This window comes from Electrophorus electricus, chromosome 7 (assembly GCF_013358815.1).
Source record: "Electrophorus electricus isolate fEleEle1 chromosome 7, fEleEle1.pri, whole genome shotgun sequence".
NCBI lineage: Eukaryota > Metazoa > Chordata > Actinopteri > Gymnotiformes > Gymnotidae > Electrophorus > Electrophorus electricus.
This window is the reverse complement of record NC_049541.1, coordinates 18,369,765-18,394,764: the sequence shown is the minus strand read 5'-3', so window position 1 is coordinate 18,394,764 and position 25,000 is coordinate 18,369,765. Positions and strand designations below refer to the sequence as shown.

The 25,000-nt window shown below is 44.4% G+C and overlaps 3 protein-coding genes across 3 annotated transcripts in view; all 3 read left to right on the top strand.

Moving 5' to 3' along the window:
• Positions 1-12,898, top strand: part of cped1 (cadherin-like and PC-esterase domain containing 1) — a 44,588-nt gene extending 31,690 nt beyond the window's left edge. The window contains exons 15-21 of the mRNA XM_027018616.2: positions 4,212-4,326; positions 5,716-5,852; positions 7,575-7,795; positions 8,412-8,513; positions 9,904-9,991; positions 10,214-10,360; positions 11,896-12,898. Coding sequence (XP_026874417.2) covers positions 4,212-4,326; positions 5,716-5,852; positions 7,575-7,795; positions 8,412-8,513; positions 9,904-9,991; positions 10,214-10,360; positions 11,896-12,135 — 1,050 coding nt within the window. The 3' untranslated portion in view covers positions 12,136-12,898. The remainder of the gene's footprint in view (positions 1-4,211; positions 4,327-5,715; positions 5,853-7,574; positions 7,796-8,411; positions 8,514-9,903; positions 9,992-10,213; positions 10,361-11,895) is intronic.
• A 1,024-nt stretch (positions 12,899-13,922) lies between these two features.
• wnt16 (wingless-type MMTV integration site family, member 16) lies at positions 13,923-17,663 on the top strand. Its single transcript, XM_027018621.2, has 4 exons — positions 13,923-14,449; positions 14,599-14,825; positions 16,189-16,475; positions 17,188-17,663. Exons 1-4 carry the CDS (start codon positions 14,355-14,357, stop codon positions 17,650-17,652), a joined length of 1,074 nt encoding a protein of 357 aa, XP_026874422.2. The 5' UTR covers positions 13,923-14,354; the 3' UTR covers positions 17,653-17,663.
• A 7,094-nt stretch (positions 17,664-24,757) lies between these two features.
• LOC113582686 (stabilin-2-like) overlaps positions 24,758-25,000 on the top strand; it is a 29,288-nt gene continuing 29,045 nt past the window's right edge. The window contains exon 1 of the mRNA XM_035527961.1: positions 24,758-25,000. This exon is cut by the window's right edge and continues 158 nt beyond it. The gene's annotated coding sequence lies outside the window, so the exon portion shown is untranslated.

The following is a 25,000-nucleotide window of genomic DNA, read 5'->3' as shown; positions in this document are numbered from 1 at the left end:
TGTACCAGATGTAGGTGCACCATGCCTCAGAAGGCTCTTTCCCTGCCTTCTTTTCGTGTCACGCACACGCAGCCTGTGCGGTTATGTAATGGTGACCTCAGCGCAGATATGAATATGCAGTAGCCCCCAAAGGTCCCCTGCTGACCCCCCCCCCCCCATGTGTGTTCTGTTACTGTGCTGATCCCTCTCTATGAGCCCTCTGCTATACCAGCTGAATGTGGCACTCACTCTGTGATCATGCGAGTACCCATGTATGTGTTCATGCACTTGTGCTTGTGTGTCTGTGAGTGTAATGTGGCCAGGATAGTATAATCACCTTCTCGTGTCTCTGTGTGTGTGTGTGTGTGTGTGTGTGTGTGTGTGTGTGTGTGTGTGTGTGTGAGAGTGCTTTAATGCAGCACCCAGGAGAGATGTCCCCCCCTCCCTCCCCCCAGTGCGTGACCTTGTGCTGGGGGTGGGTGGGTGGAGCTTGGCTTCTGTCTACTCCAGCAGATTACATCCATGTGTAAGTGTGAATGTGTGTCAAAGACACTTTTAAGTAGAGAATTGCAAAAGAGAGCGAGCGTATGGCTATAATTGGTATTATTTGTTTGTCTCCGTGTGTTTTCTGTATCATCATCATCCATTAACTTTTCTCTTGCTTGCGGGTTTTGACAGGCAGGGGGCTTTTCTCTGTAACCCCTCATCTGGAGTTGGTTGGGAATGACATCACAGGCCAGTATGGAGCTGCGATCGGCTCATGCTGTGAACTGGATCTCATTCACTTTGAAATCCACTTGTCCCAAACTCCCTGTGGAAGGATTAACATGATGAAGTGAGCCAGGGTAACGGAGACATTATGTTACGCACAGTGTAAGAATGGTTCCTTGTATAGTACGGACATAAGCTTTTTGGAATGCTTACCATTTTTTTCATTTATGCAACTAATCTACTGTACAGCAGTTCATATACTGTACAGGTAGTATCAAAACTAAAAAAGGAAAAGAATACTACGTTGATACTTCAGAGCAACTGCCATCAAACCCAAATACAAATAAGACATTTAAAGATATACACCCATACAAAGAGCGTGACTAGTGTGACTTTTCCATCTGTCAGGTGTTTTTGGGTTTTTTTTGGTTAAGTTGAATTTGTCATTGTAATGCCCTGTGGAAACAGCTAGCCAGTACTCAGTGAAAAAGGCATTTTGGCTCCAAGTCCAGAGGACACATGAGCGAAAGAAAGGCTTTGTGTGTGTGTGTGTGTGTGTGTGTGTGTGTGTGTGTGTGAGAGAGAGAGAGAGTTCTAAAAAGAATGTGTAGGGTGCTGTTTGTCTGTCTTTGTGGTTGCTCTCATACTTATGGGTCTTTTAATTCTATGAATCTTGTTTCTTTGGACAGTCCCAGCACTGCTGGTCTCCTACAGATGCTGCTTTTAATGCTGCCTTTGAATCTCTGACTCACCTCATTTCCTCTGCTGGGCCTTTAATCCAGACACTGCCCTTGCCAATGGACAGACTCTAGGCTTTGGGCCTGATGGATCACACTCGCACAAATACCACAAATTCAGATCTCCTCTCTCTTCCTCCCCCAATCCCACCCTTTTGATCCCCCATTCTTTCTCTCTCTCCCTCTCCCACTTTCTCTCTTTATCTTGATCTCTGTCTCTGCTGTGACCCCAAAAAAGGAATGCTGAAGTGTTTTAAATCTTTGCCGTTTTCCTCCAGCTACTCTCTTTCATGAGGCAAAGAGCCTGCACTCTGTTGAGCATGGGATTTAGCCATAAGATTATAGCCTTGCGATGTATCAAATCCTATTTCCGCAGGATTACATGGGACGCTCTTTGTGAGGCCGCTTCAACAAAGCCCGTGTAGGGCTGGCTGCAGATGAGCTGAAATAGCCGATGTGCACCTGCTCCAATCAGGTGTCAACGCCCACCTCCCCGGCTTAGTTCTGACCTTCATGAAACGGCAGGAAGATCTGTAGAAATAAATGTGATTAGCATGGCTTCCGCAGTGCTCTTTCCACATGGTTTTCCCCGCCTGCTCTCTGATTGTTGGCTGTTGGGAAAGTTGGAGGTTAATTGCAGATCTTTAATTCAACCTGTCAGCATAATCAGACTCAGCCCTGACGAATGGCCAGCAGTGCTTTCGATTAGCTGATGGAATCCTTAAGTTGTCACATCAGAAGCCAAGAGGCACCGAACTGGATTTTGATCTATGGTTTACTGAAAGTCTGTCAGTTAATGGTTTTATTTATAAGTCCAGTAAAGATTGTTCTTCTGTGATGGACAGAAAATGTCTGGCCTCCAGAAAAATATGTACAAATATAAATATTTTATTATGAAAAAAAAAAAAAACTGATAAAAAAAAAAACATAAAGTGGGTTTTTGGCAGGCAGTGAGACATTTCAGAATTTGTTATGCTTCTCTACCTTACTCCTCCTCCTCCTCTGTCTTGCTGGCCCTCTGCTTGGCAGACCACTGCTCATGTTCCATGCAAGCAGGCCTCGATCCTTCTGGGACCGTCTCCCTCGTCAGCTTGTGGACAGGCGACTCCTAATCTCCCGTGTGTGTGTTTTCATTTCACTCATCCGGCAGCAGCATCATGCCATTGCGTCATTAAGCCACTCATTAGAGCTGGCTCTTTAGAAGCGGCCTGCTGCCTCAAAGCTGTGGCCTCTCCCTTGGTGGACGGACCCGGGGCATTTGTGGCTGACCAGTCCCCTGCTGAAGAGCGCAGGGGGCTTTGTTCCGGCCCGGCCCCGAGCCGGTGCCTCTCGGGGAAATCCCTGCCGGCCATGGCCACCGAGAATGTGATCTAACGGAGTAATCCGGAACAGCTCTATCATTGTGGGTTAGCCTGTTGCTTTGATCACTGGTGATTATACTGCTCTTGCTTTTTCACGTCAGGTTCTGCGTGCACGCACACACACACACACACACACACACACACACACGCGCGCGCACACACACACACAGGCACACACACACGCGCGTGCACGCACACACACACAGGCACACACACACGCACACACACACACACACAAAATAAGAGACTTTAGATCAGAGACCAGCAGTGCTGTCTAAGGCGCATGGTTCTTACAAAGTATCCAGCTTTTTAGCTTTCTCACATATTACATAAGTTTGTTTAAATAATATATAACATCTTCAGAATTTTTTTTCTTTTTCCTGTGTAATACCTATGCAAAGCTACTGGTCAGGCTAAAGAAATGTAGTCACTTCTTGATATTTACAGATATCCGGTTTTTGTTTGTTTGTTTGTTTGTTTTCCCTCCTTCTTCACTCCACTGGCCAGTCACCAGTCTAGATGAAAGAACCTGACCTCAAATGTAGTGCTCCACTCCTTTTCCCGCTGTGACGACAGCCGTGTAGGGGAAGGAGATAGCAGAAAGGAGGAAAAATGGCGCACGCCTAAACGTGCTGTGATTACAAACATTTTTCTTTGGCACCAAGGTGTGAAGTCTCCGGGCAAGTCGGCGCGCGGCTTCCGCCGGGCGAGCGGGCGGGGCGGGCGTGCTGATTTATGCGCCCGCGCGTCGAATCAAAAGGGCCGCCCCTGTTTGTGTGCATACACCATCCGCAGGTACGAACAAGAAAATCCCTGTTAAGTTGTCTTGTGGCACTTTGTCGAGAGCAGCAGCAGATCTGCGGGGAATGTGACACGGCCGTGCAAGGCCCTTGTGTAGCGCGCAAGCGAAGGGAGTGAGGGCAGGCAGGGTGGAGGAGGTGCGCTCCGAGGCTGGGCCCTCTCCTCTCTGTAGCAGAGCCAGACCCTGCGGCTCCCGCGAGGGCCTGCGGAAGCTTCTGTGCCCCCACCCCACCATTCCCCACCGTTAGGTTAGTTTGACCTCCGACCCCTGAGCTCTGGTATGGCTACAGTGGGGCAGCCGGCGATGCCGGGCGGATAGGCCCACTTTGATTCGGCTGAGGGGGCACGGGGAGCCTACCGCCACATGAAAGAGAAGACAGAAGGTGTGGGCTGGAAGAACAGAAAAATCCACTGCAGGATTGACAGGAATGCACTTCGGTCTGAGGGTAGCGCTTCATTGTCAGCTTTCAGCAGGACGTCGGTCATGCTGTAACATTTGCCTTTCATCTCCCCGTGGGGCACCACGTTATTCCTCTCTCTCTTTTTCACAATTTCTGTGTGTGTGTGTGTGTGTGTGTGCGTGTGTGTGTGTGTGTGTGCGTGTGTGTGCGTGTGCGTGCAGGACTGCGGCCTGGTGGTCAGACCTAATCAGCCGTGTGGTCTGGAGCCTGCTCTTGGTCTTGGGTCTTCAGGTAAACCCCAGGCTGCACAGCCTTGCCCTTCAGGAGATCAGCCCGGTGAGTCAGGGCACCTTTGTCTTTTCTACACAGTTCATCACTTTCACTCTCTCTGAGATGCTGCTCTCTCTTGGCCATGCTCACAGTTACAACTTGCATAAGAACAAAACGGGTGCTGTATGAAGGCTTTCATGCCTTCATGCTTTATTCCTCTTTCTATGAAGATATAGGATTCTGACCCTCAGGCTCTTTTGAGAAATTCTGTTCACGTTTGGAGTGTGAACACGTTTAGCGCTTCCATACGCACCATTTAGTGCTAACACCCTCCTAGAGCTCTTTAAAAGCCTGTTAAATACAAGAAAAAAATTATAGTTTAAAAATGAATTTTTATTGCTGAAAACCAGTTGCAAAACTGGTTAAGGTACTGGACTTGTAATCAGATGGTTGACAGTTGAAGCTCCTCCACTTCCAAGTTGCCACTGTTGGGCCCCTGAGCAAGACCCTTAACCTGCAATTGCTCAAATTGTATTCAGTCATAATTTTAAGTCGCTTTGGATAAAAGCATCAGCTAAATGCCATAAAGGTAATGTCCATGTACATATGTCAGAGGCATCTTTATACATCTGTTTAAACCTGCTGGGTGACAGACCCCAAAGAACAAGAGCACTGTAAAAAATGAAACGTCAAACTTAGCAGGCCAGAGACTCAGGAGGGTAAGACTGTAGATAACATAAGAGATGAAGGATTATTGAACTGTGTGTGTGTGTGTGTGTGTGTGTGTGTGTGTGTGTTGGGTAGTAGAGTAGTGGTTTTAGACAAGTATGATGAGTATTTTGTGGTGATACTGTGCTGTATTTTTAGGTTATGGGAGATTTTCTTTGGGTGATAGTGGAAGTATTTTTGGTTAAAAGTGGGAGGATTTTTTTCTATTTATCCATCTCACTCATTAAAACATTGCTTAGATATCAAAACAAAGCTTCTCTGGATGGGTAATTTACACTGGGGTAAAGATCTAGTGTCCCTCTGTCTGATCTCTTCAGGATCTTACCAGCACTACAGCACTAGGACCCAGACAGACAGGACAAATTAACCAACGATAGTGTTTTTGTGTTAATGCATGAGATGAAATGAGCTCAAATATTTCTGTCATTATCTAAACTATCAGACTATCATAATTTACCTAATTTAATTTGCATGTCTTTTACTGCTTTGTGTTTTTTTGGGTTGTTTTATTTGTTTGTTTTGAATGTTGTAAGAGGATGGATCCCCCTTTGTGTCCCTTTACTCCAAAGGGAGTTTTTTTTTGTCTCTGGACTCTCGACTTGCTCTTTAGGGGTCAAGACCTGATTTCTGTAAAGCTGCTTTGAGACAATGTCTATTGTGTAAAACACTTTAAAAATGCATTTGAATTAAATTGAATTGTTACATTTTTGAAATGCCTGTGTACAGGGCGATGGGTGGTACCGTGCCTAAGCTGTTCAGACAACAGGACATGTGATTGGAGGGAGGTTACCTGGCAACCGGATTACTGTTACCACCCTCTGCTGAAGCAGCCCCAGCTGCAGAAATGCATGATGGACAGGAAGGTAACACAATTAGATGCACAAAAACCACTCATAAAACAGGTTGGCACTTTTTACGATTAGCCTACCATTTTTTACTTAAGTCATTAGCATATCTTGATGCACCTTTTCCATGTTCCTCCTGCTGAGAAGTACCAGGTGAGGAACGGGGACTTAGCCCCCCCCCCCCAACAGTGGCCAAACGACCCTCAGCAGGTCAGCAGGGTCAACTATAGGGTCGTCGAGCAGACTGTTTAGCAGATGGTTTCTGGAGGCCAGTAATGCTCTATATTCACTACACACATTCAGCGGAGAGGAGACCAAGGCAAGAGTGTGAGGAAGACAACAAGGAGAAAGATGGAAAAATGTAGGGTAGGCTGGAATGAACACCCCCTCCCTTCCCAGGGCTGGCAGATATAGGTAGTGTATTTGCTGATGTTGTGGAACACATTAAATGTTCTCACCGGGTAGCAGGATGTGAATGGGGGAAGCTCACCACACTCTTTTATAAGAGACCTTGTAAATGATTGCATTAAAGACAGTGGTGGCACAGAGCTCAGCCAAACCTCTGGCCCGCTTCTCTACATCCACATTATGAGCATTCACATTCCCAGTAAGACATTTTCCCTTCCATTTCCTGATTTAAGGCTCACCAGATCACACACACACACACACACACACACACACACATACAGTTAAAAGCCACTTGTGGCTGCCTTTGCTCACTGATGCTCACATAGGATTTAAAACATTACCGAGGACTCAGGCTTGGAGCTTGAGCTTGGCAAAACAGACTTTTGGGAAACATAGTTGTTTTGTTTCAGTAGTAAAGTTTAGAGTAGTGAGCTGTAACTCATGGGCCTGTTTCATTAGCTGATGAGTAACTGGTCTTGTATTGTTTCCAGTTGGACCATATCTCAAGACTGCCTTATCTGGCCAGTCCTGTCACACTTTGGTGTCTACAGTTTGTTTACACCCACCCACATGTTCACCATGATCGAGTATCAGGGCACTTCCTGCTGGTTTAAGAACTCTTTCCTGCCAGCCTATCCTCCCTTGATACACATATCCTCATGATTAAGGCAAACTGTCCTTGTCCTGAACACACACACACACACACACACACACACACACATGCACACACATATCATGGATTCTGTTTCCATCTTATCAAATCCTTGTGAACTACCACTGAGAAGCTGTGATCTCTGCCGACTCCCAGCAACCCTTACAATGCCACACTTGTTTACTCCTTCCCTCCTCCTCTCTTTTTTTTCTTTCATTCATCCCTCGTTTCTTTCACCCATGGCAGCACACTGAGAGAAGTAGGCTGAGGGAGTTGGAGGGGTCAGGGGTGGTGAGACAGCAGACGTGTGTGTCTGTTTGAATTCGATCTGTACTGTTTGTCTTCGATGTTATGGTGGTGTGTGTGTGTGTGTTGACTGTAGTCTGGGACACGTTGATCCTTCAGCGTTGACTTGTGCCTAGAGTGCAAACGCATCCATGTCCACATGCCTTTCTCTCGTGCTCTCTCCCTTTCTCTCTTTCTCCTCCGCTGTATTTTATCTCTCTTCATCTCTCACCAATCACCATTCATTGAACTTATCTGAATTTTTTATTATTTTTTTTACATGAAGGAGGAAATACATTCTGAGAAGTATCAAGAGTGTGGTGATAAAGATGGAAGCTAAAGGCTCTTTAATTCCTGGATATCCATAGCGTTGCACAACTCCTGTTCTGCCTCAGGTCCTTTTCATCGGAGACTCCACCAACCGGGGCATGATGTACTACCTGATGGAGCGAGTGAACACCACACTGGAAGACTGGGACAAGGCTCATGACACCATTGTCTACCACAATGTGAACCAGGGCAGGACGTTGATCAGCTACTCCTACTACCCACAGTTCTGGCTACACACGAGCCAGAGGCCCACCTTCCAAACAGCTTTGCAACAGCTCATAGAGAGGTGCTTGTATGTTTGTGTGTGTGTGTGCGTGTGTGTGTGTGTGTGTGGTCTCCCACTTGTGCATTTAAAGACATCTTTGTATTCTTTTGATCCCTAAAGCTGACATCCCTAAGGTCTGTCAGCTGTTTCACTGAAGTACAGTAGACGAGTAATAAGCCATATAATCCTGTTTTGTTTTATTTTATGTGTATGTATGTGGAGGGGGTAAATATTGTGTGAGAATGGAGTGTGTGTCTTCATGTGGGTATGACTGTGCTAACAGTCTGGCTGATGCCAGTGCTTGCAAACAAGCACTGTTACTGAGACTATGTGTGTGGAGAATAGATCTTTGAAGTATGTCTAAGTATCCTGTGTGTGTGTGTGTGTGTGTGTGTGTGTGTGTGTGTGTGTGTGTGTGTGTGTGTGTGTGTGTGTCTTAGTGATCAGATTATCTTCGTAAAGAATGTAAGTGCAGAACAAGGATATACAACGCAGATGCTGTGTTTGTGTGTGTTTATTGTTGTGCAAAATACCACAATATACCTTTTCCATTATTAACAGTGCTAGTTTGATTTACTTTTAATGAGTGTGTCTTTGAACTCTCACCTGTGACACTGTGGCCTTAATCTCATGGCAGGTCACGACCTCTGGAAAACTCCCCTCAGACAGTGCTGGTTGCTGGAGGGGTCCAGTGGTTCAGTCTGGAGCATCTGAAGACCATACAGCAGGTCCTGCAGAGGTAACACACACACACACACACACACACACACACACACACACACACATACACACACACACTCACACACACACACGCACACTACTCCCTTGCATCCTGTAAAAGAAGCTGTGTACACATAGTGCCTGCACTTTGCTTGCACATCTGATGAAGGACCAGTCCAAAACTTTTTTCTTTTTTGCTTATGTTTCTTTATTATCATTTTTGTTGTCAATTTTTCTTATTCCGTTTTGAAGCAAAATGCATATAAAACAAACAAAAAATATAAAAACCTGCAAAAAAGATGATATTTATGCTGAACAGCTATGTGATTGAGGTTATTTGTATCACTTACTAATAGATGTGAGTTCAGTACACAAATTTTAGCCATAGTTTAATAATCTAACAATTATAGCAAATTGCAAATCTGTCTCCACCCCTGAAGCTGGAGGAAAGCATGATAATGACTGATAGGAAGTGATTCATTTGTGTGTACACCGAATAAAATATAACTAGAGACACATTGACGGAAAGTGACCGAATGAAGCAGAATTTTTTTTTTTTCCGTTGAAGGAGTTAACAGAATTTAACATATACATATATAACATATACATTTTCCAAGCAACCACAAGTCGGCCGAAATCACCTCATCATGGTAACTCTCCCTGTTGCTTCTAAAGCGGCTTTACCAAGATCCGTCCTGGCTAGGTATTATTATTATTATTATTATTATTTACCTTTATATAGCACCTTTCTCAGACTCAAGGATGCTTTACAGACAGATATCAGCTTTTACAGTCACTCACACACCGATGAGAAGCAGCAGCCAATTAACACACAGCGTACTCTCAATCAGGAATCACAGCCCCCTGGGGGACTGCACACGCGCACACACACACACACACACACACACACACACACACACACACACACACATACACATACATACATATACAATTAACACACAGCGTGCTCTCAATCAGGAACCACAGCCCCCTGGGGGACTGCACACACACACACACACACACACACACACACACACACACACACACACACACACATACATATACAATTAACACACAGCGTGCTCAGAATCCTGGGGGACTGCACTGGGTGCAGCGAAAGGGGAGAAGGTTAAGACCAGGACAGAGCACCACCCATAACTGGACACACACACACACACACACACACACAGGTCACATTCATACAGGACACTTTAGAATATCCAATCAACCTAACCTCCATGTTTTTGGACTGCGGGAGGAAACTGAAGACCCCAGAGGGAACCCACACAGACACAGGGAGTACATGGAACATGGAAAAAAGCTTACAAAATCACCATACTGAGTAAAGACGATGACAATGTTATATCTTATTTGGTCATGAAACATAATTGTTTTTCTTTATTGTGTAGAGAGAGGCTACAGAAGATTGTGGTGGTGGTGAAGTCTTTGGGATTGGGTTTTCATCTCCCAGTAGATGGTATTCACTCCCTCTCTCTGGTGAGTGTGTAAAGTCTTCTCAACAGATCCCTCAAAGGGATACTTCATCCAAACTATACTATTATTGCTAAGAAATAATGGAACGTAGCAGGGGTCGGTTAGCATGAGTGCAGACTAGATTTAGTAGCTTTCATGGGCTGTATAGCGATGCTGCCATTTTGTCAGTAGGTTTCTCTGCTCACAAACGTTCAGTACCTCACGATCTGTCTGGGATTTTTCCAGACTGGTTTGCAGAAACTCGACAGTGTGAACAAGAACATTCTGGACAGTGCAAAGCGCTTCGGCTATGAAGTGGTCGACACGTTCAGCATCACCATGGGCCGCTACAAAGAGTTCCTTCAGGGCCGCTGTGTGTGTCATTTCCACGAGGTACACCTGCACTTATGCTTCTGACGCCACTCCCAGCAGAGCCTTAAGACATTTGGAAGTTCATTGTCAAAAAAGATAGAGATCACTGAATGGCTAGAATGGGTCTGCTTGGTCAGACAGATTAACAGTAACATGAAATATGAACATGGCAAACATATGCCAAGCACATCTCTATCATTTTTAACAGTCTTAACTATAACTTGGGGCAATTGGCTAATGTACATTTGTTAATATGAGGATTGACAACAGTGTAATATTTGTGTATTATTACTGTAACTGGGTTATGATATGACTGTCTTGGTGGGTGAGACCTGAGCAGTCTAATTACACAGGAGCAGCATGTCTGCTGTGCTAATGCTATAAATTAGTTTCTGAAGTTCTAGTATTATGGGCTGCGCTTGCCACCCAGATGTCACTCTCACTGACTCATCAGCCTTTAGCCAGTTATTCCAGTTCTTCTTGGAATGTAAGGCCAGGTACCACAACATCCCCAGTTTGTTTGTTTGTTTGTTTTTGTGTGTGTGGTTGTGTCCATGTTTTTGTGTGAATTTATTTGTGAGACTGTGAGTGAGATTGATGTTATTCCTCCAATAACAATTCTGCCATGCCCCTTCGGTTCATATACACGGCTCCTTCTAGAAACACTTCCTGTCCTTCCAAGCCCAGTAAATCTCTTTAAAGAGCAGTCATGCTGCTTTTTTTTATTCGTCTATAAATTTGCAGTCATTTCAGTTAATAAGTAATTAGGCAGGCTTTGTATTAGCCAGTAAAAAGGAGGTTTGGTGCAGATGAGTGTGAAGTGTGAAGTGGTGGCATTTTCTTTCCATATGGCCCTGTAAAAGGAGCACACACAAGCTCCAGCCACTGGACACTACTGCATGGCTGTACTGAGACTAAAGAAGTTGATCTTTCCATATGGCCCTGTAAAAGGAGCACACACAAGCTCCAGCCACTGGACACTACTGCATGGCTGTACTGAGACTAAAGAAGTTGATCTTTTAAGAACATGGCATGGTGATGGAATTTGCAGGAAAAAAGAAAACCCACGTCAATCTGGTTACAAGTAAAGTGGTCTTGGGTTTTAAATATTCTGGACTCTCACCAGCGACAGATTAAGAAAAGCTTTTCCTTTTGGAGAGGTCAGTTTGTAAGTGTGAGCATGTTGTTCTGCTTTGAATTCACATGCCAAAACAGAACACAAGATAAAGGGATTTTTCGATTGTTAAACCATCCATTGATAGATTTTTAAATCGTAAACTGTTAGATAATAAAATAGTTAGTGCTGTTAATGTATGTTGGGTATGGGGTTGTATGTGGTTGTATGTGTATGTCCTATTACATTTCATCATTGTAATATTATAATCATAACATATTGACATTTATTTTCTTATTAAGACACAGCACCATATACCTTATGTTCATTAAGAAGCATACACGTTCAAATGTCACAATCTTCTCACCCTAACCAAAATATCAGCCTTCAGCGCTAGAAGAATCTGTTAACTAATACAATGCTATCAACGTGTCCTTCCCAGGTTGGTAAGCCATCGTTGCCCACAGTGCCGGCCCACAGGTGGCATGCAAGAGAGAGTCTGGGCGGGGTCAGTGTGGGCGGGACCAGCGTGCAGCAGGCAGGGGATTGGGCACAGCGCAGCGTGTCCTACCACGTGATGGGGGCAGTGAACCAGGTTTACTCTGAGATCCTGCTCAGCAGAGTGTGTGCGTCTTATGTACGTAACGCCAACACATATCAGCACGTACACAGACTGAGCTAGCTGCTTAAGATGGAAAAGTGTGTGTGTGTGTGTGTGTGTGTCTGTCCAGTGGAAAAGTGCATGTCTAGTATGTATATAAATGTATGTAATGAAATCACTCTCTGTTTTGTGACTTCAGTTCAGTCATAGTGCTCAGTAGCAAAAATGCTTGTGTGTGTGTGTGTGTGTGTGTGTGTGTGTTGAGGGGTCCAAAACTGCAGCTCAAAACTAACTGTGAGGCAGTGGCTGCCCAGGCTGCTCAAACAGCCGAGCAGAAACCTTTCCTCGACGTTCCCACAACGCTGACTCTGGCATGTCACAGGCTGCACCAGGATGCTTTTGGGACGTTTTCACGCCGCCTTTGATGTCATACAGCAGCAGCATCACTGTCACTTCAGTGAAAGGCCTGGTGACTTTCTGAACCTCCTTGACAAGCGTTGAGCTCCTTTTATGCCAAAGGTCTTATGATTGCTATATTTTTATGACTTAGGTATTCTAAGGTGTACCTCACATTTCTATAGTTTATATATTTTTCTACAAATGCGGTTTATTTCCTTGCTTTTGATGGCAGTGTAATCAGTGTAAAATATTTTGCACATGCTGTTTATAAAAAAGACGTATTGTTTCAGGTTATGGATTTGAATTTTTGATCTTATGAATTTTTTCTACTCTTACTCGGGAATGCTGAAATGTATCACCTTATTTTCCGCATAATCTACATTAAACATGGAGTCTGTGGATCTAGAGAGAGGTTTCTGTGAGTAAATAAATATGCCACAGCACGGTTTTTTTCACCTGTTTTATTATTAATGCAGGCGTACACAGATGAATATTATTTTTGAATGTAATGAAATGAAGGACTGCTGTGCGTTAAGATGTCTGTGCTGATCCTTTCTCCACACGGCGACGGCGACGTCACCAAGTTTGCGGTTTGGTGGCTCGGTAACCGGGGCTTCTAAATCTGGGAGATGTAAACAAGTCAAATGTTTAGAAATATTAAGTGTTTAATAATTATGAGCCAAAATGGGTTTTAAAGTGTTTACTTGCCGTTTAGTGTATATTACAAATAGAAGTTTATACGAGCATATACGGGCATATACAAAAACTATATAAAATATACATTTTCGTGAAACGGGTCCTTATTGTTTAAATTCTTATTTGACTATTTTTACTGAAGCAGGTAGATCAAAAAGTGGAAGACGTTTGATTAAGCATTATCAAGCCTTGAAAGTTAAGTACAATTTATTTATTATATATGCCTTAAAATGTAATTTAATAATTAAACCCGTTTTAAAAACGTAAACCCCCCTTTTTCAAGTGACTTTCACAATTCTGTAGTCGTATTGATTTTTTTTGTCGCATGTTTTCATCGTAGTTTTCTTCGTGCGTGACTTTCGTTATGGTTTAACATTCCTTTTAACACAAGGTGAGCGCGTGCTCTTTAAAAAAAAAAAGAATTGATATCTTGTAACAATTTATACGAAATATAAATGTTATGGATTGTCATTGTTTGGATCAACGTATCAATATAGTTTTCATATCCATAGCCATAAACAAATCTCAACCAAGCTATCAATCTATTTTATAGGACAGAAACGCACTATAATCGAAAATACTCGTAAAGGTGTTTATAAATTAAATCGCTTTTTCGTGATCTTTCGTTTTCAATATTTATTCTTATTTGTTTGTAGGCCTATTCGTTTTAAACCCGTTTCGTTCTGTTTTAGTAGTGGTAAGTTGTGGCGCTTTACTTTGTTTCTGCTCAGGCTTCATGCTGCACATAAGCGGTGACACTCATTTCGCCTCGACACGCTGATCTCCGAGCCTGTACCGGAGGATTCGTTACCTACGCTGTCCAATAAGCGACGGGAGCGGATGTGCCTCCTGAATATAAATGAACCACTCCACCAATCAGGATGCGGGAGGGCCAAGCTGGAGAGAAGTTCAAAGCGAGTTCTTTGCGAGCGGCATATAACAGCGCGCGTCGTTGGCGGTGGCGCGCCGACTAAAAGCATTCGTTTGCGCGTTTGACAGCTTTGTAAACGCCAGGGGGGATTTGACAGCTCTTGGATCCAGCGATCCGCTGAATGGATAAACGTGGGAAAAGGTCAATATAAGAGGCTCTTTGGGATTAAAGTATTATCCGGTATAGTTCACAAATGTGAGTTGTAATTTTCAAAGTGCTGGATGGAGTTGCGGCCTTCCTGCAATGTCAAGCGACAGTTTTAAATGAGGTGGAGATGGAGAAAACTAACATTTGGGGATTACGTTTATTTGACCTTTTCTTACTCGTATTCCTTTCGAGTTACCCTCTGTGCGGCCAAGGAAGCTGGATGTAAGTAGTCCCGGTAGTCTTTTCTGTGCATCTTCTTTTCCAGTCTAATTGTTAGCAGATTGTCCCATTCTGGTGTAACGTATCCAAGCAGAGGAGAGGAGAATTCACCCCCAGCTTGTCATCATTGTTCGCGCTGCCCCGCATCGCAGGTGGCTGGGCATCACCTCTGTCGGGGTATCCGAGAAGATGGGCTGCGCAAACCTGCCCCTGTCCAACAAACAGAGGGACGTGTGTAAGCGGAAGCCCTACCTGCTGGCCAGCATCAAAGACGGCGCGCGCCTAGGCATCGCGGAGTGCCAGACCCAGTTTAGGCACGAGCGATGGAACTGCTCTACAACTCGAGACCCGTCTGTGTTCGGCTACGAGATGACAAGCGGTGAGGACGTGCAGAGTCTATGAACCATGATCTATGATAAAACACGCCATTCTGTATTTCTAAACGAACGAATGGATTAATAACTGAATCAAATGTCAATGCCCTTGATTAAGATGTGGCGCAAAATAAGACTAGCATTACAGTTAATTTCTCTTAATTTGAAACGTTTGTATTTTTGTACAATGTTTCTCGATTAAGACTATATATGACTATGCATTTGACATATTTTGTTATTTTTATCTGCAGTGCAAACCGATTGCAAAGTGCCTGAACGATGAACTGAGGAAATGTTTGTTAAGTAGCGATTTCCTCCGGGTTGGTCTGGTCGACAGTTTGGGCTGTTTAATAAATTTCTTTTATACTCAAAGTAATTTGAGTTGTGGAATAGATGGGCAGCTCTTATGCACATCGGCATCATTTTAAACGTCTGAGCATGAAATTTCTTCACGGTCAAGTGTTTGATCAGAGGAGTTCTGGCTTCTCAGTTTAAATCTAAAGGTAGTATTAAGTACTATGGCCCGTGCCGACATTACTTCATTGTTTGAACTATGGTTGCAAAGTTTTTTTTTATAGTTAACACACGGGTTAAAATTTAGACACTTGGGTATGTAGCGATCTAGGCTTTTGTAAAGGAATGTACAAGGACTGTAGCCTTTTATGATATAATAATGTACATGCGTTCAGTGTCCAATTTTTTAACTGGCTGGTTTAAGAATAAATGCGAGCGCGAGGACGCTTTAAAAAATCACTCACGTTAAGCGCAAGTTGACGTGAAAATGTCTAATTAATTTAATTGTATTTTTTACTCTTATACACTCTCATTGGCAAATTTCTCATTAATCTTCACACCGAGAAAAACGTGACCTTTTCGTTCGAATAAAAATAAAGTATGACTATGGAAAGTCAAGCACAATACAATCCAGTCCATATTAAAAAAACAATTGTTAATGTAATTAAATTGATAATTTTATCATTTATTTAATCATGCCTTACGTTTGCAGGAGTTGTACCATGGCTTCTAAACACCGTTTCTACTATGAAGCCACTCATAGTCTCATCTCTCCACACTGTGAAAATAAGCCATCACATGCTTGTCTCATGAGATTTCACATGTTGAAGGAGCTCAGTGTATGACTATCCAGGTGCATCCGAGGCATATGTAACTATCATTTGTCCATATGTGGGTACTAGTATACATGCATACATTACCTAGTTATCCTTGTATAAACTAAATATAACTTTAAATATAAATTTGCGTTTTCTTTCCTGCTATTTCTCATTCCTTACTATATTTTCAGTGGCTGTAGTGACATTAATTGTCATTCTTCCTGTCTTCCCTCTCTTGCCCTTTCCTGGCTCACAGGCACAAAAGAGACAGCATTCATCTACGCCGTCATGGCCGCGGGCCTGGTGCATGCGGTGACGCGGTCGTGCAGCGTGGGCAACATGACGGAGTGTTCGTGTGACGCCGCGCGGACAGGCAGTGGCTCGCCCAGCGAAGGCTGGCACTGGGGCGGCTGCTCGGACGACATCGCCTACGGGACGTGGTTCAGCCGCCGCTTCATCGACCACGCCACGAGGAACGTCTCCGCCCGCACCGGCGATGCCCTGCTCGCCATGAACCAGCATAACAGTGAGGCAGGGAGACAGGTGAGAGGCAGGAAGACAGGTGGGAGGCGGCCATCGTCTCGGTGATCTGCTGAATTCCTGACATGCGCAAGCACTGCATCTTCTCCAAGCTGTCAGTTCTGTGCGCCAGCTATCTCACCGTGCCAATTCGTTGCCCTCCCTCCCTCAGCCCTGACTAATCTCTTCTGAAATGCAGGCTCCTCTAACTTCTCTACTGATTCTCCCTTCACCTTTGATGGACACGCTCATAAAAACCATGTGAACGGCTCCCAGACTGTCCAGAATGTGCATGTGCTACTATGCCACATGCTGAACATGTTCTATCTGTCTGGCAATAACAATGATAAAAAAAAAAAATTCAAAACAGCACAGGAAGTGCAACTTGACTGTTAGATGCGTTCCTTCCCTGGGTTTCTTATACTATGGCTTTGGTTGGAAACTACAAAGCACAATACAAGATCCCTCAAAACCTAAGGTTGTGGTTTAGAGAAAAGATCTGAGATAAATTCAATTAGTGATTTACAGTTTATTCCATTGTTTGACTGGAACAAAGTCCATGATGTCTGCTGAAGAGAGCATGATATAATTTGGCACATGACATGTTGGGATTCAGTTCTGGGAGTTCACAGAAATCCAGAGAATCTAAAATGAATGTTCTGGGTGAGAACTCTGTTAGCAAACAGACCAGGCCTCTGGTTCCCAGACGTCACTCATATGCGCTTCGCTCCTGTAGGCCATCGCTAACACGATGCTGACGGACTGCCGCTGCCACGGCGTGTCGGGCTCGTGCGCGGTGAAGACATGCTGGCGGACGATGGCACCATTCGAGCGTGTGGGCAGCTACCTGAAGGAACGCTACGAGAACAGCGTGCACGTGCTGGAGCGGCCGGCGCGGAAGCTTCGCCACAGGGACAAGGAACGGCGCCACGTGGCTGTCATGCGTGACCAACTCGTCTTCCTCAGCAAGTCGCCCAACTACTGCCTGGAGGACCGGAGGCGGGGTGTGTCAGGCACACGTGGCCGCCGCTGCAATCGCACGTCCGCCGGTCCAGACGGCTGCGACCTGCTGTGCTGTGGCCGCGGTTACAACACTCACGTGGTGCGTCACGTGGAGCGCTGCGAGTGCAAGTTCGTGTGGTGCTGCTACGTGCGCTGCCGCCGGTGCGAGACCATGCACGACGTGTACACCTGCAAGTAGAGGGCGGGGAGAGAGGAGGAGCCAGGAAGAGATCATGTCTGATTGGTGGTGGTGGCAGTGGTGGGGGAGGGTCTTTGCTCCACTTCTGGCCCTGCTCCATGAACAGGAAGCAGCACGTGTTTTGTTCCTGACCAAAACCTTTGTTTTCTCTGAAAGACGGATCCTCAGGAAACTGATGAAGTGTTAACTGAAAGTGCTGAGGCATTACAATGGGAAGTGGTGACAGAGGTGCATGATCTGATCCTTTTTAAATGACACTATTCAAAGAAAACTGGACAAAGCAGCCAAGGCAACCTAGAGTCTACACAAGGCAACCTAGAGTCTACACAAGGCAACCTAGAGTCTACACAAGGCAACCTAGAGTCTACACAAGGCAACCTAGAGTCTACACAAGGCAACCTAGAGTCTATGTTTCAGCATAGAAATGGAATTCCATTACTGTAGATTCAACTTATCTTTGACCCATTCCAGTTTAGACACCAAAGCAGGATCCAACCGGATACCATGGATCCACCTTAGATCAGCAATTTCAGATCAGTTCAAATGGTTCATTATGCTTTTGAACTTTCGGCTAGTTACAGATTCACTCTCTCAATTTGCAGTGTTCATACAGAAACTGAATTGAGTGTAAATAGATAATGATTTAAGTTTAAAGTTAAGTATTTGAAAAAGGAAGATTAATGTTTTGACAGTAGCCATCTGCATACACCTGGAATATACTGAAATTACTATAATTTGGCTCTTTTAATTGCTGTTAGCCAAATGATTAAAAGTAATTTGAAAAATGCAGTAATCCTGCTTATGGTAAATCATGTATTCTCTTAAATGAAGTTACTTTTCCAAAGGCATAGGTATAAGACATTTTTATTTGATATTTGGATCCGAAGTATTTGAAAGGTTGTACATACTGAATTATGTATTTGGTGTCCAGATGTACAGTGATATGTAATGCATTTTCAGTGCTGTCTGGCTTTGGCCTGTCTCCTCAGTGTTTGTCCCCTTATACTTTTTTTTCTTTTTACCTCCTTCCTCTCAACAAGAAGTAGTGCTTTGCTAGAAATCACAGAACTGTGCCAAATGCCACAAGTGTTTTCTCTTATAAAGCCCCCCTGAAAGCTAACGCAAGTGCCCCTCTAACATAGTCGTACTTCCTGAGCAAGCAAGAGGGTGGCCATTATTTAAACCTGAAGCTAAACACTCCCAGGCAATGCACGCGTGCACATTTGATTAGGTGTCTTCTCGCAGAGCGGATACTGCAGCTTTCAGGAGCATGGCGTCTGTCTGGCAGGTCTGGCAGGGGCGGTGAACGCTTGTTGGCTTGGTGCACGGGACGCTTTGCTTTGCACGGCCCCCAGGGAACGCAGCAGCATCCGTGTGGGCCTGCTGCACCAGTGCAGGGACGCTGCCATTTTGTGTCTGCCCAGGTACGTCCAACTCAATCCCCCTCTATCAGCGCGAGGTCTCTCCAGAGTGGACCGGCTCTCGAGTGGAGTATGCCGCTATGTTCTTGGGTAACGGTAATGAGAAACAGAGCCTCAGAGTGGAAATCAGTGTGCAAACCTGATCCAAATCATCTCTCCATCCACAGTTCAATAAATGAGTTCATTCGGAAACATCTCCACTGTTGTGCGTCAAAAGATTTGTTTGTGGTAACTGTATTTTAGACTTTTAACCCAATATATATCTTCTTTAAATATCTAAATAAGATTTGATCAGTTGTTCAAGTGCAATGACTTCAAATTTTCCTTTCACGGCATATTGCACAATGCAAAAAGCTCAGTAAACTTTGGCTCTCAGCCAATCATGATTCAGGTGAGCCAAATATCAGCCAATCACAGTTAATATCATGTTGGTTTGATGACCCAAAGCTAAAGCGCACGGTTGCCTTAAGGCCTCTTTTATTCCCAGCATCCCCTGAGTTGATGTGAAGGCCAGGCTGAGTATGACTGGTTGAACCAGGGAGCAGATGTGAGGAGCAGTTTTGTAAGTTACACCGTTCAGTCGAAGAAGTCCACAGGGAGACATCTGTGTGTAGGCCAGGCCAACTACACAGGCGGCTGCCAAATGATATTTTCTTGCATACTTGTATCCTTGACCTTAAAGAGGTAGGTTTACTGTCCTGTTAAGGTATGCGAGGTGTGAGCCTGGCTTTATGTAACCCATCTTTCTGTTGTCGGTCTGCCACCATCGCTAATGATGTGGAACTCCTTTGCTAAATGTACTGTGTGCGGTGAGAATGAGCTGTCTCCGCTCCCCAACTGTCAAAACAATGAAAAAAAAAAAAGAAGTTCCTGTGGGAGGCCAAATGGAATCGCACCAGTGCAGGGATTATAGGAACCTTTCCCTTCTTTATCCCTTGATTTAAAAATGAAGCTTTTCCTGGTGCCCTCAGCGAATCTAAGGCATGTATGTGCGGTAATTCAAGTCGCCTAAAAGTAAGCAAGATTAGTGGAAAGCAGTGCTGCAGAATTTCAAAGCGCTGTGTAGTGGGGACACCTCGTGTCTTACTCACTGACTGGACTACGGTGGTGTGGACAACAGGGGGGAGGTGGTGGCGCTCGCGCATGGCGTTTGATGTTCATTTGCTCCACGCTGGTTCACGGAAACCATAACCGCAGCTCATTTGGGCCATTGCTCAGCCTTTTGTCTGCCGTTGAATGGTCAGCTTTGCCCGTTCAAGCAGAGCTAGCGCTTGCAGCCAAGAGTAGCGCGCTTGTCACTCCGCCACTTCTCCGCGCGCCGTGAGGACTGAACGCGCTCTGTGAACGTTCCCAGAAGTCCGTGGGGGCTCGAGGCGGTGCTGCGGAAGGCCTGAGGTTGGGGGGTTCGGCTTGGGTTGCTCAGCTCCCGCTGCCAGTCCGTATTTCTTTAATAATAGCGATCAATCAGCCTTCCTCACAAAGTGTCTGTTGTTTGCTCGCTCTAGTTTGTAGTACTAACCCCCACATCTCACCGTGTCATTCTGTGGTACGTGTTTCATGTACTCTCACACTGAATACAAATCCATCTGAATAAATGCATAACGCAGTCTAAAAGGACACGGAACATGCTGGATTGCGTTTGTTTTTTTTGTTTTTTTGCATTTCCATTTAAAATACAGAATAAGATATTTCAGTTAAAGAGGTGAGAGACTGCTAACTTATATCAGTTAGCATGATTACATTTGCGTAATGTGTAATGCTGACTGACACTTTACAGTTTATACACTAATTCTTTTTTAGTGTTTTTTTTTTAGGTGCTGTATTCCTGTAACCCAGCGTGCGCTGCTCTTTGTCTCCACCTAGTGGTCTGGGTTACAAACTGAGTAGTACAAAAACAAACACTAAGGTACATTTATAAAAATGTAATTACTTGGAAAAAAATCTCACTGATTAATCCTGGACAACATCTTCACTTGAATATAGTATACATACATATAGTATAGTATAGCTATAAAGCTAAATATCTGTTTTAGCTTAATCTGTTTTAATTTATCATTCTATATAGTTCTGGGACTGTCCAAACATCTAGTTACTGACACGGCCCCTTATTGGCTAGACTACAGCACTGCAGTCTTCAGCAACGGCAGGCAGGTTCAGATGGTGTTGGGGCTCAACGCTGCTGTGTGACAGACATTTGCTGCTGCTCTCCGCTGATGTCACCTCGCAGGCGATGTTCCGTGCCACAGATGTGGGGGTGCAGTAGCCACACAATACAATTACCAGGACACTGTCTCAAAACTAGTTAGTACTAGTAAACTATCCTCAACTTTACCTGTCTAGCGTATTAATACTAGTAAATTATCCTCAACTTTACCTCTCTAGTGTATTAATACTAGTAAACTATCCTCAACTTTACCTCTCTAGTGTATTAATACTAGTAAACTATCCTCAACTTTACCTCTCTAGTGTATTAATACTAGTAAACTATCCTCAACTTTACCTCTCTAGTGTATTAGTACTAGTAAACTATCCTCAACTTTACCTCTCTAGTGTATTAATACTAGTAAACTATCCTCAAATTTACCTCTCTAGTGTATTAATACTAGTAAACTATCCTCAAGTTTACAGCTCAAATGCAGCATTACATATCAGGGCTTTCTGTGCCTTTGGTAGTCTCTCACCTGCTCGTTGTCCAGGAAGAAAATGATGGGGTTGCAGACAGGGTGGGTCTTGGCCAAGTACACAGCATGGAGGCCAGCAGGGGGAATATGGACAGTTCTGGCAGACAGATCATAAGAATGACTAGAACAGGGAATGAACACCAGCAGAAGAAGGAGGTGATCACAGCCACCACCATGCATGTGGTCCTCCTGTCCTCCTGCTACTGGGACCTTCCTCCCTGCCTCTCTATGCTCAGGTTCAGCTACACACACACACACACACACACACACACACACATCCACAAATAGTATACATGTATGGAGAGAGAAATGCACACACAATTCAGTTAAAACAGCACTTTTAAGCAGGGGGTATTATACTATTCTCGCTTGCTCTCTCTCTCTCTCGTTCGCTGACCCTCCAAATGGCTGTAAGTATGTAGCAGCAGTTGACGATGACTTTGGTGGGCGGCAGAAGAGCCAGTAGGATCAGATTTGCGAGGCTGACCTGGGTGCGATCCTCCCAGGCCAGTAAGCATGACGTCCGCCTTCCCTTGGGCCCGTAGGAGCTCCAGCCCAGCGGGGGCGCAGTGGCCCAGAACAGGCCGTGGATGCCGCAGCAGCAGCAATACGGACTTCTTGAAGGCGGCCGTAGACTTGCACACCATGTAGTAGAGCTAACAGGCCAACAGTGTGAGTGTGCAGAGGAAAACAAGCCCTGCAGGAAGTGGGACAAAAAGATAAGTGACCTGGCTTGAGCACTGATCAGTGAGGCTTTGTGGTTGCTTTACTCTAGATTCATATCATCACCGGAGAAACTAATATTCAGTTGCCAGTAGCTAGCTTCTAACTCTATACCTCACCTTAAGGGTCATTTGATCTGATTCTTTATGATATTGCATTCCAAGTGCTGTTAGTCACAACACCTAACACAACACATAAATCAAATAAGGGATTTAGCATAGTTAAGGGAATTATAGCATCTATCGCCTGAGTTGACATCGATAGGGTTGAGAGATGAACTGATATGGTGTTTTGCAATCAGCTGTTAGCCAGCAATTTTATTAACCCTGGAGATAAGATAACTGCATAATAATCACACTCAAACTCACCAAAGTAACTAAATGTAAAACCCTGGAGGGAGACTGTACTTCCCATGAAGAACTGTCCATAGTAGTGACTGATTCTCACATGCTCAAGAGCAGGCCAGAGATGGCCAGCCTGAAGTTAAAGATGTTCATGAGGATGAAGAGCTGGCACTACCATAACAGGACCACGATGACCAGTTAGTTATTGAAGACAGAGAGCTGAGTGATGAGGAAGATCCAGACTGCCGGATGGTGTATCCGGGCAGAGGGAGGAGGGTGGGTGCAGGAGAAACATCTGCCCCGGCTTCCTCTGGGGCTTCCTGCACACTTCGCTCAACGTATGTGTAATGTAGATCCAGCATTTGTGCGGGGCGACCTTCATGGCTGTGAGACCCACTATCTGCATTTAGATGTGCTTCGAAGACATAAAAATAAACTTTTGCTGGCGTGGATCAGGGATCACCAGAGAGCCAATGGAGGATCTACAATGGTTAAAGCCCTTGACCAGCCCAGACCCTGCTCCAAATCCAGATTACCTGCTCCATATCCAGATTATACATGGTGTGCAATTAGGAATTTCAAAGTGCCTGAGGGGTCATTTATCAGATGCTTATCTAATATGATCAAGAGTCTTATACATGAAAACACAAATGCCAATAAGATTGCATCAATTTACTTTATATCACAAACCATGTAATATAATATAATGTGGTATTATTATATACTTCAGCAGCTATATAAATATGTGAAAGATCAATAATTATAATATTTACTGTTGACTAGGGTAAGGGTAAGGGTGATATACATTTCTTCTAGGAAGCAAGAAATGGACAGAATAAGGTCTGGTCTCGTCATTGTGCACAAGCCAAACAGCACTACAGTGTAAGAACCTAGTGTAAGGAAGGATACTCCAAGCCAAACCCCTGCACTTCCCTTTTAAAAAGCTGCCATCATGAAGGGACCTTGTGCACATGACAATAGCTCTGGAACTTGAAAGGCAAAAAGTACTACTGGAGAGAAGTATTAGTGTGAAATACAAAGAGCTACTTTTGCAGGCCTATATTTTGATTCCCAGTCATACACAAATGGCCCAAGACCAGAAAAATCTTATAGCTTCTCTTCACTTCACTTTTCACCTTTTAAGTCTAGATTTGAAATTTTTTCTTAATATGCTTATGATGTATCTTACATCAAAATTCACTATAAGACACTTGCTAGACTAAATAATTCACAAAAATTAACTTTTAAATAATCTAATTTCATTTCCCTTACCAGTGATTTCCCGTACTGTGATTTTTGCATATACAATGTGTTTGATTGTTTGATTGTTTCACTGGCAAGTAGAATAAATATCAATAACCAGTCAGGCCCTCACTGAAATACATTTTGATGTGTGAACTAACACACTCCAGGTGGGCCTACAGCCATGCACTGAGCCAAAAAAGGAGGAACGCTGTCAGAGACTTTGCAAGTTCTCACTACAAATCTCAAAAATATTCTCAACCATACAATGATGCTGCTACAGTGGCACTACAATGGCACTGCACACATGCATTTATACAACTACACACACACACACACGTAGGCATGCACACACAGCCTAAAGGGCACTTCTGAACTTCAAACTTCTGGGGCCTGGAAAGTAGTGACACAGCAGAATGTGCAGGAAGTGTGTGTGGAAGTGTGTGTGGGATCTTCACCCCATTAGCCCTGCTTCTTTATGACAAAGGACATCCTGTAATTTTGTTGCTTGCTCTAACAGCCGCACACACACATACAGACACCAAGAAAACACATGTACACTCATTGTAGCTCAAACTGTCCATCTCATTTCCAGCTTTCTGTTTTTGACTTCTAGTCTCGTGGTTTCCAGCTATTGTGTGTCAGTGTGTGTGTGGCTACAGCTGATGCCTATCGTTCATAAGATCTGCTGGTATCTTTTCCTCTTAGTGTCACATCTCCTTCTGATCCAATACAGCATGTGAACTCCTTTTTTTCTTTGAGCCCTATAGTCCTAACCCCCCAACCCCCACCACCCAGATGCACACAACAAAACCCAGAGACTCCTTCCTGGTTGCTGACAATGTACATGCTGAAAGAAAGGGTCTGAGAGGAAGGACCCTGGGTCCTAGGACTGCTCCAGGAAGGAGAGGAGGAGAACGCAGGAGGTGGTGAAAAG

Bases quoted from the DNA above. Each gene is read 5' to 3' on its own strand.
- wnt16 (XM_027018621.2), top strand. From the start codon at position 14,355: ATGGAGAAAACTAACATTTGGGGATTACGTTTATTTGACCTTTTCTTA. The intron at 14,826-16,188 runs GTGAGGACGTGC...CCTGGCTCACAG, and splicing joins CGGCTACGAGATGACAAGCG to GCACAAAAGAGACAGCATTC. The intron at 16,476-17,187 runs GTGAGAGGCAGG...TCGCTCCTGTAG, and splicing joins ACAGTGAGGCAGGGAGACAG to GCCATCGCTAACACGATGCT.